The 16,974-nt window shown below is 36.9% G+C and overlaps 2 protein-coding genes across 12 annotated transcripts in view; one reads left to right on the top strand and one right to left on the bottom strand.

The window, feature by feature from the left end:
* Positions 1 to 7,773, top strand: part of EMB3012 (embryo defective 3012) — a 40,147-nt gene extending 32,374 nt beyond the window's left edge. For 3 of the 8 annotated variants that reach the window (XR_016056875.1, XM_006852243.4, XM_088868754.1), the window contains 8 exons: positions 215 to 322; positions 483 to 624; positions 4,001 to 4,084; positions 4,204 to 4,447; positions 4,841 to 4,895; positions 6,458 to 6,549; positions 6,668 to 6,728; positions 7,055 to 7,773. Coding sequence is in view for 2 of the 8 variants with exons in the window: in XM_006852243.4 (XP_006852305.2) it covers positions 215 to 322; positions 483 to 624; positions 4,001 to 4,084; positions 4,204 to 4,447; positions 4,841 to 4,895; positions 6,458 to 6,549; positions 6,668 to 6,728; positions 7,055 to 7,416 (1,148 nt within the window). In the remaining 6 variants the exon portion in view is untranslated. The remainder of the gene's footprint in view (positions 1 to 214; positions 323 to 482; positions 625 to 4,000; positions 4,085 to 4,203; positions 4,448 to 4,840; positions 4,896 to 6,457; positions 6,550 to 6,667; positions 6,729 to 7,054) is intronic. The other 5 variants (XR_016056874.1, XR_016056876.1, XR_016056873.1 and 2 more) reach the window with 3 other exon arrangements.
* A 1,424-nt stretch (positions 7,774 to 9,197) lies between these two features.
* Positions 9,198 to 16,974, bottom strand: part of AUG3 (HAUS augmin-like complex subunit) — a 32,342-nt gene continuing 24,565 nt past the window's right edge. For 2 of the 4 annotated variants that reach the window (XM_088868755.1, XM_088868757.1), the window contains 6 exons: positions 16,765 to 16,917; positions 16,353 to 16,464; positions 16,014 to 16,155; positions 14,836 to 14,911; positions 10,566 to 10,661; positions 9,889 to 10,074 (listed from right to left, as the gene is read on the bottom strand). In XM_088868755.1, coding sequence (XP_088724881.1) covers positions 9,946 to 10,074; positions 10,566 to 10,661; positions 14,836 to 14,911; positions 16,014 to 16,155; positions 16,353 to 16,464; positions 16,765 to 16,917 — 708 coding nt within the window. In that variant the 3' untranslated portion in view covers positions 9,889 to 9,945. Of the gene's footprint in view, positions 9,528 to 9,636; positions 9,760 to 9,888; positions 10,075 to 10,565; positions 10,662 to 14,835; positions 14,912 to 16,013; positions 16,156 to 16,352; positions 16,465 to 16,764; positions 16,918 to 16,974 lie in introns of those variants that run through there. The other 2 variants (XM_011627873.3, XM_088868756.1) reach the window with 2 other exon arrangements.

The following is a 16,974-nucleotide window of genomic DNA, read 5'->3' as shown; positions in this document are numbered from 1 at the left end:
ACATGCCTTTAGTATTTTCAACACTGAATTGTGGTAGACATCTGAGCTAACTAAGTTCAAGGTTTATATGCAAATTATTTTAATCATTGTGAAAATTAAGGGATCAATGTGCACATGAGAATCTTTCATCCTTAATCCCAAAAGGCATTCAATTCAACATCTGCAATAAGTTCTCGACAGTTGTACTTTCCTCTTGATAAGTGCTTCTTTGCAGAAACTGCTGATGTAGAAGGGGGTCAATGGTTGAGTGCCAATGAAAGCATTATATCAATTGATAGGCTATCTGGGGAAGCACAAGGTGTTGGAGAAGGTGCAACTCAAGGTACGCGTTAAAAATCTTTTCTGATTTGTGGAAGTTATCCATTCTGTATCAGAATTTGGATCCTTTGTTATAAGTGTATGCTCCCTCTTCTTCACATATATCTGAAGTTCATGCATCACCTCCTTATTTTCCTTGTATTGGTGTTTATCATTATCTCTAGTATTTTTCAAAAGCAGAGGCTTCAAATTGCAAATATCAGTCACAGTGAAGAGAGCAGACGCGGTCCTAATTGATGCTCCATCAGAATTGTTGACGAATGTGCCCTCCCCTGGAAAGGGATATGAGTTTTCTGTAAGATTTAGGTTTGTATGCCTGCTTATCCTTGATCAAAGCACTTTTCTTGTTCCCTCTGCGTAAATTCCCTGTTGAATTTAAAGAAAGTCAAATTGAAAGAGCATCTTTTAAGTTGATTTGATGGGAAGTGAAGACTTCCCTTTGTATGTTTGTATGTCTCTTTATCTTTTTCTTGTTTCCTCTTTGGAAATTTCTTATTGAATTTAAAAAAATTAAATTGATAGGTCGCTTTATTTTTAGTTGATTTGATGGGAGGTGAAGACTACCCCTCAAACAGATTTTTCAGGAGCGGATATTCATTACCATCACCTATGAAGAATACCTCAATATTTAAAAAAGAGAAATACCAGCGTACAATCTGATGTGCTTTGGAAGAGAGTATTGCCCAAATAAAAGACAACTATAGACTCACAAAAACTCAATGTACTTGAGGGTATTAAATTGAGTCTCTAAGTGTGCCTGTTTGTTGAATGAGATACCAGAGATCCTCCTTTGGAGATAAAACTTCAGCATACCCTGGAAAATTAAGTAGAACCACAAATGGAATGATGTTTAATCAGCATTTGAAGAAAGAGTGCAAATTGAAGCCTTGGAAGAGAAATCCTTTTTAATTGCCAGACAATGTGGAGAATATTGAGGAAAAACACATTGAGCCAATCTGCCCATGTAACCTATCTTTTTGGCCAAAAAGAAATCACTCAGGATAGAAACAAGCAGATTCTCATGAGACAAGAAATCTACTCTTTCCACGACCTTATATCCCAATCCTTCTAGATAGATAGTTATGTGGAATCATATTCTGCTCATCAACTATGATCTTTTGTCAACTAGAACAGATGCTCTCTCTCTCTCTCCTGTTGGTTGTGTAGTTGGTGTGTACTAGGGTGGTTGTGTGGTTGGTGTGTACTAGGGCTTGTATTAAAAAAATTTAACATCTTTTACTGATTTCTGCTATCATGCGCAAAACCTTACTTATGTGACCCCTATTCTCCTCTGGTAAATACAGAAGAGAGAGGAACACAAAAAGCAAATAACACTCTAGGATAGCTTTGCTACCGCGTTGAAGAACAAGCCATGGAGTATACATATGATCAATGTTATGTAAGGTAGAATTCAGCAGAAAACAGACAGGGCACCTCCCGATAAAGTTTCCTTATCTCAAGAACTATTCATGGGTTTTCGCTGAGATTTTACAAGAAGAAAGTAGTCTCAAAAACAAAGAAAATAGGCATACCTTGCACGAGGAGAAGTAGTTGTCACGTGAAAAACCAACAGTTTGAATACAGCTGATTTCTGCAGTCAAAAACAGAAAACAGATTTGTTGCCTGAGGTACCTTTCTAGGACCTCTTACACACCTATTGTTTCCCTAGACCAATGGCACAGCTAGTTTGTAGGCAAATATCTCTTCTTTAAGTAAGTTGACGTTGCGTTACAGAGAGAGGCACATGTTGATAGAAGAAAGAGCAACAAAAACTTGACTCACATCTCTCTCAAAATAGTACTTTAGAAAGCAATAGCCTTTCCCTCTCTCTCTCTCTCTCTCTCTCTCTCTCTCTCTCTCTCTCTCTCTCTCTCTCGACAGAAGAAAGATCCACAAAAACTTGTCTCAAGTACTATAGAAAACAACAGCCTTTCCAAGTACCTCTCTCTCTATCTCTATCTCTATCTTTCTATACCAACCTCCGGCACTCCACACATCTCCTTTCTTCTTTTGGGTTGAAAAGAGAAGGTAGTAAGGGGTGAGAGTTTAAATCTCAGTCATCAACACTCTGATTAGCCATCATGATCCAAGTGCTGGAATCACACCGTTATCCCTAGTATGATCATTTCCAATTACCTTCCAATTTGATTAGGATCGAACCTTCCAAAACTGTCCAATTAGATCTTGTCCTAAGTAACCAAATTGTTTCCTTTTAGAAAACAACTGATATTCTCCTAGGATTCCTAGGATCCAGGAGGATTTAGCTAACCACCTCTGTTTTAGAATTTACAAAATCCAAGATGAAAAAGGAGTGGGGCTTTCCACCCGTAGGCCCCACATGTGGGCTCCACGTGGCACCCATTGAAGCAGGTCCCACATGTCCATACATGGCTCCACAAGTGTGCTTATAAAAGGGAAACATGTGATGAAAATACATGTGCCCTCCTTTGTAAATTCCAATTATGGTTTCTTTCAAAAAATTAAAAATAGTATTTGCAGAGAATTACTTTCCTTACGACAAATTAATATTTTCTGGAAGTCCTTTTCTAATTAAGCAAACCATAAAACAAGATTGTGGTGTCTAAATATGTTTGTCTCAAAAACTTGGAAGATCTCATTGGAAAAGTGAGTATGCTTTGGGAAGAAAAAAATTCCTTTTCCACTAGGCGCTCTTAGATAATATTCTCAATTACTGCCTATCCTCAAACTGACCCAATAAGCCCAATGACCCATAAGTACTCTCATGTAAGGGGTTCATGATTGGCCCATCAAAGCCAGCCAAGAAGTAAATAACATTATAAGTTCACTTAGGATTGGAGATGTGCCCTTCAAGGACAAGTCATATCTAGCCAATTTATTCCGGCAATGACTTTTGTGTAGCAATCTCAAAGGTCTCTCTCTAGCAGACATACACCATCCCAAATCCAGGATATAACCATTACTAGGTCAATGCAGAAGTCATGCCCTTATGCCGTAAGTATGAATGTGTTAGGGTTATGGCCCTTGTCCTAACAAACCCATTCTCCACACAGTGGCCTATGCATACACTTGTTGATGAACGCAACACTAGACAACCAGCGTTGACAGGCTATCCGTGAGGATCAAAACCTTAGCAGTCTTGTGATGTGGATCTGACTCTACGAGGCTCGCAGACTGCAAACTGAAGAATAGCGTCCCTAAGTGCACTAACGCAAATGCCAGCCCAATCTATATATTAGATTTGCTAATTGAGCCTGCTCTGAAGAGCCCCACTCATCATGACATATCAGAAACTTCTTTAAAGCACAGAGCCCAATACACCATCTAAAACGAGTACTATTCTAAGAATGAGTACTAAAAAATAACCAGGGTACATAAAACAAGCACGAGCTAATGGCCTTTAATAACCTAACACCTTCCTCCCTCCCTCCCTCTCTGCACAAACTTGTGCACACACACACACACACACGCCGTGGAGAGAGAGAGGTTACTATATCAAGTGATGAGTATTTGAAGTAAACACAGAAAACACTAATTCTACTTCTATTCTCAAATGTATTCTACATTTTGCCTTGTTGTGGTTTAATTCCATCCACATTTTGAGCTTCTTGAACATTTTACATGCCTTGATAGATGAACAAGATCCTGCACTCATTATTTTGATAAGATCCTAACTGTTAATTTTCTTCCATTTGCCTTGTAGTGGTACACATGACGAGAAGTTTGAAGATGTCGGAAACAATGTGGGGGTCTTGTACGACTGCCATGTTGATCCAGCCTTTATAGGGTGTGATACATCTTCGTTCTTTGACTTTTTTGTTTTTCTCCAACTCCTAAAATATTTACTTATTGTCCAACCTCCTAAAGTATTTTCTCATGGTTGTTTTATAATTGTGCAATTCATAGGTACACAAAACCATGGAGAGATCCCGAGTCTGGCAAACATTTTTGCCTCTTTATCCCTTATTCCCCAGAATATTTGGCTCGTACCATACCCCAGATGAAAGCCACCAGACCAGATTTGGAGAGTAGGATTAAAGATGGGCTTACGTACATTTCAATTACAGCTTCTCCAAGAGGGTTAAAGCAGATGGCTGGATCAGCTGTTGCTGCCCTTTGTGGAGGATTTGTTATCCTTGAAAAAACAAAGGTAACCAGGAAATGCTTCTCAATTTCATTACTGTTATATAAAAACTATTGCCTCGTCTTTTTATTATGGGAAATTTATTAAAATACCCATGAAGATGCACTCTTTAGCATTTTACACTTTTGGCGCAATTCCAACTCGTGATTCATGTGTTTCGTAAGGGTATTTTGAAATTAAATCAAACAAGATGGGTAAAATGTTAAATAGTAGATCTAACATGAGTATTTTGATAATTTTTCCCTTTTATTATTTGATGATTAGCCTGTCAAAATCAGTAAGTTCCTTTATATATTCTTTTCATAGCTTTCAGACTTTGTGTTTGTTTGTGCATCTAATTAATATATGCGCAAATATCACTTTCCTGAGTTGGTTAGTCTTTGTTGGTGTTTCTTGCAGTTGAATCTGACACCAAATTCTAACACGAGTATTATAACAATTGTGGGGAATACTGGTGAGGTCTTCTTATACATTCATAATTTACATGTATCTATATTACATGAGATGTATATAAAGTGCCCTCCTTAGACTATTGAAATAAGGCGCACCTCAAAATTTTTCCTGGAGATGTAGTCCCAGTGTCAGAAATCCTATGATGGCTTGAAAATCTATTTTCATCCCTAGTTATAAAATTTAAAATTCCAAAAATGATAAAGATCGAGCCGATCTATAAGTACTTGGAAATTTTCATAATAGATGGCCTAGATAACTTGTTACAAGATGCACTATTTTTAGAACTTGAAATACATTTTTTCTTTATATTCATACATCTCAAGGTCAGGATGATCAATTGGTGGGTTATCCTACATCAGAAAACTCTCTTCTAGAGGATTTTAGGATTTTTGAGGTGTACCTTACTTCTTCAATAGTACAAGGTTGACATCTTTTATATATATATATATATATATATATATAGAGAGAGAGAGAGAGAGAGAGAAAAAGCTACTGTCAACCCACCAGTTGATGGAAGAGTGTAAGCTCAACAGCCCAAATTGCATCTGGGGCGATCTAATAATCATGATTGCATTTCATATTTTAATTTTCATTTTTTTTTACAAATCCAAATCACTTGAAATTTGGATCGTTTATTCTTTAAAAATAGTATAATCTAATAAAAACATCAAAAATAATAATTTGCAATAATCTAAATTGACCTAAATACCCATGAAAAGTTTCCGGGGTATTTTGGTCATTTTATTTTTTGCGAATGATTTTTTAAATATTTTTATTAGGTGCGCCTTGATGCGAAGAGTGGATGCCTCAAATTTCGTGTTATTTGGATTTATATAAAAAATGTTAAAATTATATTACAAAATACAGTCGTGACCATCAGATCGGCCCAAATTCAATCTGAGCCGTTGGGCTTACACTTTTCCATCAGCTAGTGGGCTGACCTTAGCTTTTTCCTATATATATATATGTATCTATATACACACACGCACATCATCATCGTTAAAGCCTTTTCCCAACTAATTAGGGTTGGCTATACAAATCCTAGTCTACCATTCTACTCTATTAAGAGCCATATATATGCATATATGGAGATTAATTATTTAAAAAGTGGATTGGTGACTTGGATTGGGCACCACAAAAACCAGTCCTAATTGGTGAATCGGCGATCGGGATTGCCGTTTTACTGTGCGGAAAAAACAATGAACCAGCCAAAAACCTGTTTAGATCAATGAATTGGCAACTCGGATCACCATTTTACTATAGAGAATCTCCGTTTTATTGCGCGGAACCAATTCCCTTCTAGACTCAGCTGTCTTCCTATGTATACACAGAACTGTAATGGGGTGGCCGATTCTTGGGTCGGACAGTGTGATTCCGTGCTGACCCGGCGTTTTTTAACTCACTTGGTGATATTGATGCATGCATGTGCATATATTTGCATATATGTATGAATATGTTTGTATGATTGCATGTATAGGGTGATTGATGTTTGTATATAACTGGAGACGTACTTCACAGAAACTCATTGTATTCTAGCTAAAGGGATGCTCATGCACTTGACAGATATTCAAATCCATTGGCACGCCAGAGATCTAATGTCAGTTACCTTAATGACCCTTGATGAACCAGGAATTGGGGGACGTGCAAAATATGAGGTAAGCCCAGGGCTTTCATCTTAACTTCCAAGATAACAGAGCCACAAGTATCCTCCTTAAATAGAAATCTTGATTTTTGTTAATGGGAGGATCCATTTTTGCCTATGCATTATGGCAGATCAAAGTAATACACAACCAAAGCTTCACTGATAAGTTGATTGTGACGCTTCCAGCCACAGGTACTGTTTAACTGTGTTTTCTATCATCAATGATGTGGATTAGGTATCTTACGAGAGAGAGTACACCTTGGTCCAGTTACTATCACACATGGTCCTCCAAGACTCCATTCACTCTGTTCCCAATCATTGGATATTAACTCAAGTCTCCTTCACATGAACATTCGGTCTGGTACTGTTAATTTCCAACCGTCACATTGGGAATGGCCAGTGGATGTAATTGGGAGTACCATACACATAGTCCACTGGACTAATGTATACTTCCTCAAATGTAGGTTTCATAGTTTCTGCAATCAAAAGTATCTTTCTAATCTGAATCAAACAAACAGGGCAGGGAGAGGTGGTTGACATTAGCTATGAGAGTGGAAAAGTTGAAGAGCCTGTCATGCGGAGCAAATTATATCTTCTTGCTTCTTTTGCCTGTGTCCTTGCGGTTTTGTTGTTGATCGTGTTACTTAGATGGTGGGGAAGACAACAACTTGTTAGGCCATCGAACACTTTGGTGGGTCCCACAGAGCCCATAACACCAAAGCGACAACCAATTACTCCAATCAATGGTGTGCATACCCCACCTCAGCCAGCACTGACAACGCCTGTGCCATTTACTGAGTATGTGAGGCAGACAATGGATGGGACCCCTCACTTGAGAAGGGGTGGGAGAAGGCGTTTCAATCCTCTCTATACATACTAGAATTGCATTTTTATGGGGATTGGCACAAGAAGATAAACTGGATATCGTACAAGGGACTAGAAAGAAATTTGAAGAGAATGCCATGACATCCCATATAAGAATGTTTATTAGCTTACAAGTAGGAAAAAAAGGTGATCTTTGCACCCTTAGAATTAGTAGTTTCTATCTCGCAAAACTTTGGAGATTAATGTGTTTGACTTAGGGTTTGCTACAGAACTGGGGAAACTTGTTGCCGATGAGTTTAAGATGACTATTGATGTTGACAAAGAAAAATGAACTGTGTAGTACATAAAATGTATGTTTTCCAAAGGATGCTTATACTACAACAATGTTAATGAGGTTGAACACTATTATACATATAGTTCTAGACTCCGCTAAATTTACCTTCAACCATCGTCAAAAACTGAGGGTGGGGAAAGACTATTCCTCTGCATTTGATGGGAAATGGTTCATCTCAGTTATCCTCGGACTGTATCATGTTCTTGAAGATTGGTATACTAATATACCTATCAGCAGGTGGCACTCTCTCTCTCTCTCCCTCTCTCTCTCAAGGGAAAAAACAAAAGCATGCATTAATTAGGATGATCTAAAGTATGTTTTCTTTATTATTATTAACAGGTTTCTTTTTACAATGGGATGTTTTAATGTATTAATAAAAGTATAGTAGATATTTTGTAGAATAATGTTAATGCAGTCATTTTTGTGTCGAAGGCTTCTGAATTCTAGTTATAACTGAAAGTTTTCCCTTGAATCCTTGTCATTGGGGTACCAGTGTTTTGCAAATAGGATTAGCCCATGGAATTGGCCACCTTCTAGACTAACCTGGAACGGGCGGATCAGTGATTCGGAAAAGATAAAAATATAAAGAACTGTTACCTGGCGATTCCTAGGATCCAAGAATCTATAGACCCAAACTGCTTACCCAATAATTCCATGTTAAACTCGGTGACCAAGTTCGACCAGTCATTTTTTAAGTCGCTTAGAGAGGTTAGCGGGTTTGACACCCTGAATGTTGCTGCATTTGAATGCCTTCATAGTGAGCCCTTTTGTTATTTAATTATAATATCATATGCCTTCAAATTTATAAAGTTCCCTCTAATTTTTTGTATTCTATGCTCATAATTATCTCTTTTTAATTTTTCTCAAAATATATTTGTTTTAGATCTTAAAGATCCGGTGAAAATGAAAATTCATAGCCTAACTAAATACTTGCACTTCAGACTTTAAAGGTATGAAGTGGAAATACAAGATGAGCGTATTACACTAAATCTCCAAAGTGAGAACTTTGGACCTGCAAAAAAAAAATCAATTCCAAGATTTTTGTTTGGCCCATGGCCAAAAAGAAAAAGTTCGCGACGACATTGCGATTTGAAGAAAGGAACCTACAACCATTCCCACAAAAAAAGTTTAGTACGCGAGATATTAATGGTTTCCCAAAACAACCAATCTTTAGGCCATGTGAATATTGCAGGTCAATTTCCCCTACAAATTGGGTCAAAACGTAATATTCATAATATAGGTGTAGAGCATTCCTTCAAACTTTGAAGCTCCAAAGTGCCCTCACTTCATCCGAACTGCACTTCCACTTCATGCATTTAAGATCTGAAGTTCAAGTATTTCATTGACTTAAAAATCCAAAATCAAGAATTTCATTATTCCTTTAGGCTTGAAGTGAGGGCATTTTGGAATAAAATGAGCATGAATGTAATTATACAAAAAATTATGACATTTTTATAATTTCATATAGAGGGTAGTTTCGGTGTGTATAATGTCAGCTTCAGTTACATGGTCAATTATTTGTTCCATTAACTTAATATAGAGGGTAGTTTCTGCGTGTATAATGTCAGCTTGAGTTACATGACAAATTATTTATTCCAAACCATTACAGACATTTTATTTTCTTCCGATAGTAGTAAGGAACTTGTAGAAATAAATCTCTAAAAATGAAATCCTTTTCTTTTTCTTTTTTGAAATAGTTTAAATGTAATCCTCAAACCAAGAATTCTTCACAGATCAAGGCCATTGCGCATATCAACCATATTCAAATCTCACAATGACCATCTCGCTCCCATTTCCTCAAAACAGTCTTATGAACCCCCATGGCAATAAACCTGCAATTCAATGTCATGCTCAGTGGCCATCCTAGAGTCCAGATTTTGGCTTGCCCAACCACGATAGGGAGATTCAAAAAGGAAAAAATAAGTGAACAAATGTAAATACCAGAATGATCAGAGCATGAGTACAACACATTTTTTTGGCTAAGACTTATTTTGGCCTATCAATGTAAGTAGATGTTTGATTAGAGAGGCAAGTAGCTTTATATAAGGGGCTTGATTAGTGGCCCTGACAAAAAAACATAAATCTAGCTCTAAGCTCTAAATATAATTCTACACTTTTTAATCAAATTTACAAATTCGAATTGAATCTTCTAAAAAATCAATAGAGGATTATAATCTACATTAGGCATATAAATTTCACCATATATTTTGAGAGACATCAGACTCACAGAGGAAGCATCCACCAAAGTATTTATACTTGTAGAGCCTTGACCCTAGCTGTCAGGTCCCTAACTTGGCTCCTCAAGCGATCAGGATTGCAAAAGAAATCAACAAACACCTGTCGCTCCCTTCCCACCTCATGTGGATGATGTTTCACAATCTGCACCAGATCAAAAGTATTAAAGTGACTTATAACAGCAACATAGCTAGGCACATGAATGTGCACACAAGCCAAGCTTCCAGCAACTACCAGCCATACTTAGTTGAAATAGAACCAAAACACATTCACATATGCCAAGATTCCACTGACCATGCATGCCTCTTTGAATGGCATATGGTTTTGCAGAAGCATGGGTGGTATTTAAACTGAAAAGTTATAACTCATTAGTATATCATGCAACTTGGTGCTCCTCTCATCTGTCTTTTTTATTTTTCTTTAATCCATGTCGACTTCATGCATAGGAAACAGCTTTTCTATAATATGATCATTTACTGGTACAGAAACTCTCACCGACACAGCACAAAGACCTCTCCAGCCCAATTCTAGACAATTGTGTTAGGAATGACAGACCAAAGGATCATATCTACCCAAAAACTTACAAACCAATGATCATGATGCAATGAAAGACAGCATACTCAAGGAAAGATTACCTCAGCCTTTTCCCTGTGCTCACGTGTTACTTCTTCAACTGCAGCAGAGAGTTGTGAATTCACTTTCTCCATTTCTGCAAGCTCTTTCATGAGAGGCTGCAATTTTGAAAGCATGCAACTTAGAATTTATAAAGAAAAAACAATGAGCCATATGGCCATGTTTACAGTAGGTTGAAGGCCAGAGCTTAATTTTCCTAAAATGATAGGCAGCAGAAACTGACTTCAGATTTGGATCTGTAGCTAACATAGAAGTTTTCACCTCAAAATAAAAGCCACTTACAAGTGAAATCACACTGAAGCAAACTTCAATTAACTGCTAAAATGTAGTAAAAATTCATCAGACAAGTTACTCTCAATTGAAGCACATTTCAGCAAGTCAAACAACTGTCAAAGGCTTTCTACAAGAAATCCAGTGTCTTAAGTTCTCAAGGTATAGTCCAATTTATTGCAGAAAATATCTTACTGTACATCACAGGAATCCATCCTCCTAGGAAACAATGGAAAATTGAAAGCAGTCCCATCAATCACAAAGGATGCAACAAGTGGATCATGTACATCCTATCCAGCCTCGAGGCAAGGGTCTCAGCCTTGGAGTTTGATCATTAAACTACAGCTAATAAGAAAAGAACATGGTTTCGGCAATCACTTCTGTAGATGGCAACAAACTTTCTCTAATTATCAAAATTTAAAGAACCCACAAGATAGGCCACTCTTGTCCCCTGCTAACAGGCAGAAACCCAGAGCAGGCACGAAAGCTGTTGAAACCCAACTTAAGAATGAAACTTACAATAAAGACCAAGATTATTATAATCAAAGTCATCAGAATCAGACTGGAACGATTGGCTCAACTGGAACCGGAATGATCTCCTAAACCCAGAACAGGTTCAGTCCCTCAGAACTGGTAAAACATGGGAGTGAACTAGTTCCACTGCTCGAACCAGCCAATTCATCTTGTCGAGAAAGAATCGGCACCTCCAAGTTTGAAGGCTTCTTTTGAAATTTTTTTGGTTCTTCGGGGCCTTATTCACGTGGGCGACATGGGACTACCTTTTGCTAACCTTCACTCCTTGTACCACCTCTGATTCTCTATACTTTCTTTTTTTCAATGTTTCTAAAAAAAAAAATCTCTATATTTTCGTTCTCTACCTTTCCTCTCTCTCTCTCTCTCTCTCTCTCTCTCTCTCTCTCTCTCTCTCTCTCTCTCACACACACACACACACACACATGCACAAACACACATTAACTTACCTGTTTATATTGTCCTTTTTTACATTATTATTTAAAAAATACAAACCAGTCCAAATGGCTCTACCATCAGTCCAAACTATAAAAATATAAACGTTAAACTTTTCCAATTTGACATCTAGTCCAGTTCTAATAACATTGATTCCAAACACATCACTTCCAGTTGCAAGATAGCAGCCAAAAAAATAAGCCACTTATGGAGGGGAGGCACATCAATCTTCCTTCTTGTGTTGATGATGTACCTATTGCTATCCGTAAAGGTATACTCAACATCCAATTGCATAATTTGTTGCCTTTACAAATTTGTCTCCATCATATCAAAGTTTCACTTTAGCCCTTTCGTCTATTTTTTATTCTAAGACTTATCACGAAGCACTTTCTCATATGGGTTGAAGAAAGCCATAGAAGAGGAGATGGATGCACTTCATTCAAATGATACATGGGAACTCACTGAGTTACCAGCTGAGAAAAGGGCTGTTGGGCATTAATGGGTTTATGTAGTTAAATATCAACCTGATGGCACTGTAGAAAGATTAAAGCCCGATTGATAGCCAAGGGATACAAAGAAACATTTGGCAATTGCCATTGGTTACTCAATAATATTTACCCCTATTGCTAAACTCAATTTAGTTCGAGTGGTTATATCTTTGCCTGCCAACAACGGATGGCCGTTGTAGCAATTTGATGTCAAGAATGCTACAAGAAGAGGTGTATATGGAGCAACCACCCGGGTTTGTGAACTGGGGGTTCCGAAAAAGTGTGTAAGTTAAAGAAAGCCAATTTATGGCCTGAAACAATCCCCATGTGCACGGTTTGAATTCAGTGAAATTGTTATACTATATGGATTTCAGCGTAATCATGCAGATCATTCAGTGTTTGTTTGGATACAGGACTCCAAAATAATTGTTTTTGTTGTCTGTGGTGATGATATCGTTGTCACTGACAATGACCAAGAAGGAATCAGTCACTTGAAGAAACATTTAAAACCATATGTTCAGACAAAGGATTTAGGCCAGATAACGCATCCAAACTGAAGCCTTGAATTTGAAAAAGGAAAGATCTTTAAAACTTCAAAATGTGAAAGTGCCTTTTTTCTGAGTAAAGATTTTTAAAATTTTTAAAACTTCAAAAGTGAAAAAGTGTTTCTTTTTTTCTGAGTAAAGTTAATGGAAATGTGAAACAATGTTGATCATTAACCTGTTGTAGTTTTGCACTTTAAAATGTGCATTTTATTATCTTAACTTACTTTGTATACAGATGCACAAGGTGAATATGGTTCCAATCTCGTGAGGATAAATTGCACACACGTAGAACCAGGCTAGCTTTCAACATTCCATTGGTCATATATGTTTGTATATCTAGTATTTCTTATTGCATTCCTATTTGACTGAATGATCCTTGCCTTTTCAGCGAGATGGTGAAGGTACATAGAGGCAACACACCCCCCTTAAAAAATATCGCAATCAGAATCCTCATACAAATTCGTTCTGCCATGAGGTGTAACATAAACTGGAGTATTCCAGTTGATCCATGCTATGAGGAATAGGTCGAAAAATGAGAGGCTCTACAAGATTGTCCATGTGCACTACAAACAATATCAAAGAAAGAGGCAGCTGAAGAAGGAGGCGAAGTATTACAGTCCTATCAACTTGGACCTCATATTCGAGGAGGATCTAGTAGAGAATGGTTGGTGGAGCGAGAATAACTAGTAATCAACAAGAGAGTCGATGATCAAGTTACTGATGAGCCAAATGACCTCCAAGGAGACGGGGATGTTGTGGAAACTCAACAGGAGGAGCTGCAAGAGGAAGTTGAGGAGGGCCAAGATGGTGGGAGCTCTAATAAAGAGGAAGGCCAAGGTGGTGGGCAATAGATCTACGGCAGTGAGCAATACAACCAGGTAGTGAGCAACAAAGCTAAGGTAGCATTAAGCATGAGGGTTGGACTAGCCTCGGAAACTTCAGCATAGGGACCACTCCCACAATGATAAGGATATTTGAGAAGGACACCCTCTCGACATAAAGGACCCATTATACTTTCAAGGTCCTCCTATTGAGTGCGGAATGATATATTTTTCTACTTAAAGTGCATTTTGTAGGGTTTATATCTCTAGCTTTCTCTGAGATTGTGAGTCTATGCCTATGACAATGTAGAGTGTAAGCAGTGTATTAACCTAATATTTACTCTTCAATGTGAAGTGGAATTGATGGGCCTCATTTCAAATGGCATTAGAATAGTATAAAAATATAAATTACAATATCTTCAGTGCTACATTAGATTGTCAATTAATTTCATCGAGTACAATCCTATAACATCTATTATTTATCATTAATTTTCCAATTTGTCTGATTCTTATCAATTTTTCACTATTTTTTCCCCTTTTTTGAGTTTGTTTTGGGCTCTTTCAATAGCTCAATGCAAACTCAGGCATGTCGACTCGAATTTGCCCGAGTAACATGGACCCATCAAAGTATGAGTTCCACAGCTGAGCTGGGTTTGTGAAGCATAAAACTATCAAGTTAAGAAATAACTCGATCAAAAATCATTTAATGTCAACCCAGATATGATTAAAAATCAATTTTTGGCCAATATTTCTTTATCAATGGACAATACAAAGTTAAGAAACAACCCATAAAGCATGGGAATGTGTGAAGTAGTGACACCATTTAATACCATGTGGGGGCTAACATCAGCACAATAAATGTGACACCTCAACAGATCAAATATACGCCTAACCAAAAATGTTTCATAATTAAGGATGAGGGTAACAATGGATCCTTTTATCCGTAGCTTAGATGGGGATGTGTCATAGGCATCAAAATAACACTATAACAGATGATAATGAGCAATAAACAGCAGCAATATAATATCATATAGAGTGGTAAGACTAAAAGATTGCAAAAACAGACCAAAATAATAAGTCAAAGCTATCTCACAAATTGCATGGCATTATATTATTCAAAGAAGAACGAGTATAATGGAGACAAGTTAGTTGAAAGTTGAAAAAGCAAATGCCAAAATTTACCCAAGGTGTCAATATTGGTTGTGCAGTAGTTGACGAAGCAAAAAGGAGTTGCTGCATGTTTTGAATTAAAGTGCACCTAACAAATAGCAAACATATACATATATTAGTGTTTGAGTATTTATTGCAAAATAAAAAAAAGGGTTTTAGTCTATTCTATCCAAACAGACGGGGGAATGCAAATTTCTTTGAAGCATTTCCCAAGTAACTATTTTCCGTCGTTGAGCGTGCATCAATCCTTTGATTAGATCCCGACGAAAAGCAGGTTTCTGTGCGTAACGTATCACATCCACCTCTTCCATTTGATCATTATCTGGATCATGAGTAGTCCCAACAACAGTATGAGTATAGGTATTCGTATTCTCCTCGTTATCAGCATAAATTACCACATGTTTGGCTTTCCTTGAACGAATTTCAGGACAGTCTACAGATTCTCCCTCATCTTCTCCCTCCTCTTGTTCCAAATCGGTATAAAGTCATCCCTTTTTTATAGAAAAAGTATAAAAACTAAAAACTAAAAATGGTATTATTTGAAACACAAAAGTTTAAGTGACGAAATTTCTTTTGCTCAAAACCATATACCATATGGAGTATGAATTTTTTATCTACTTTAATTACTATTAGACTAAGAACTTTAAAACCATGGAGCACATATTGAATGTTTTATTTGTCTTAATAAATGTTTTTATGGAAAAAAAATCCAGAGATTGTTAATGGACCTTTATAAAATTGATAATCTAGCATATGAAGATCCATTATGTGCTCTAGAAGATAATTATAACATGTACGATTATATGCTTGCTATTGTTTTCTTTTGTCCCAAACAGTTACAGTCAGGGACTCAAGACTATGCTAAGGAAGTTTACCTATATAATGTAAAGATTCCACAAAATTTAAGTGAATCATTAACTTTCAGATTTAACAAGTCAATAGCAATTACTCACATAAAGCATCCTTTGTGTATCATTATTGTGTTAGGAAAACTAGCAAACCATGCGGTTTTAAGTAATTTACATGCAATTCAGCTGACACATTTTGAAAAGTATAGCAACTACATAGAATTTTGAAGAACAATAGCAGTCTAGCCTCTTGAGCCAAGCAAAACCTGCAATCCTTATCAGAAGATGTGAATATGTAGTTTCTTGATGTAACTCAAAGCAATAGGCAAGTCAGGATCTTACAGCTCACTGATACATCGATTTCTGTCGTCTGGAATGGAAATTTCAAGCTCAGATTGAAGAGAAAGCAAGTTAGAATGCAGGGCTGATACTTGTTGTACAATTCCAGGTGCCGAAACATACATAGGCAATACACCCTGAGAATCTATAAGAATAGGAATTAATAGTTAGAGTTGCAACTATAATCAATAGCCAATATCCTATACCAAAAAATCCAATTGCACATAGACACATTGTAAATAAAGTTTAGAATAGTTCAAACCTTTTATACCAGTAGCTGAAAAAAACTTTATTAATAATAACACAAGGGGATATGTAATTTGATAATATTTTACAACTTACTAGTGTGAATACTCAAAAGATCTCTCACAGAATGAAGAAACGTGTCTCGATCATCCACTGCACCTTGTTCATGCACTTCAGATGCAGCCTGAATTAATGATAAGCATCGTTCCTACAACGAGGAAAAAATGTCTTTCTAATCCAGAAAAATCACTAAGGGATGCATAAATAACAGACCCAAGCAATCAGCATTCACATTGAAAGTATATATAGAGTATTTGAAAAGCCAAATGAAGATAAAAGAACTAAGATACAATTTGATCTCGATGCAATGTTTTCTTTTGACAAATAAGAAGTATGAAACAAATAGCCATATTTATCAAATATTATATTGAAGAAAATAGAAGGAAAAAAATAAAAAACAAAATTAGCATCTACCTATATAACAAAAACAAATCAAGAGCCTGCATACCACACGACCATTTGTTGCTGACAAGTACCCCTGCAACTCGGATTCGATAACTCTAAGCAACACATATGCTCCATTCATAGTCTTCCTCTCAAGCTGACAGGCAATTTTCAAAAATTGATGCCTAGCCAGCTGGTTAACCAAATGACTAATAAACTGTCACAGCAAGCAATCATCTCCTGTTAGTTTCATCAAACCTGACTGCCCAACCAC

Source organism: Amborella trichopoda, chromosome 6 (genome assembly GCF_054954075.1).
Source record: "Amborella trichopoda isolate Santa Cruz 75 chromosome 6, AtrichopodaSantaCruz75HAP2 v2.0, whole genome shotgun sequence".
NCBI classification, from domain to species: Eukaryota; Viridiplantae; Streptophyta; class Magnoliopsida; order Amborellales; family Amborellaceae; genus Amborella; species Amborella trichopoda.
This window is presented reverse-complemented; position numbering and strand designations above follow the sequence as displayed.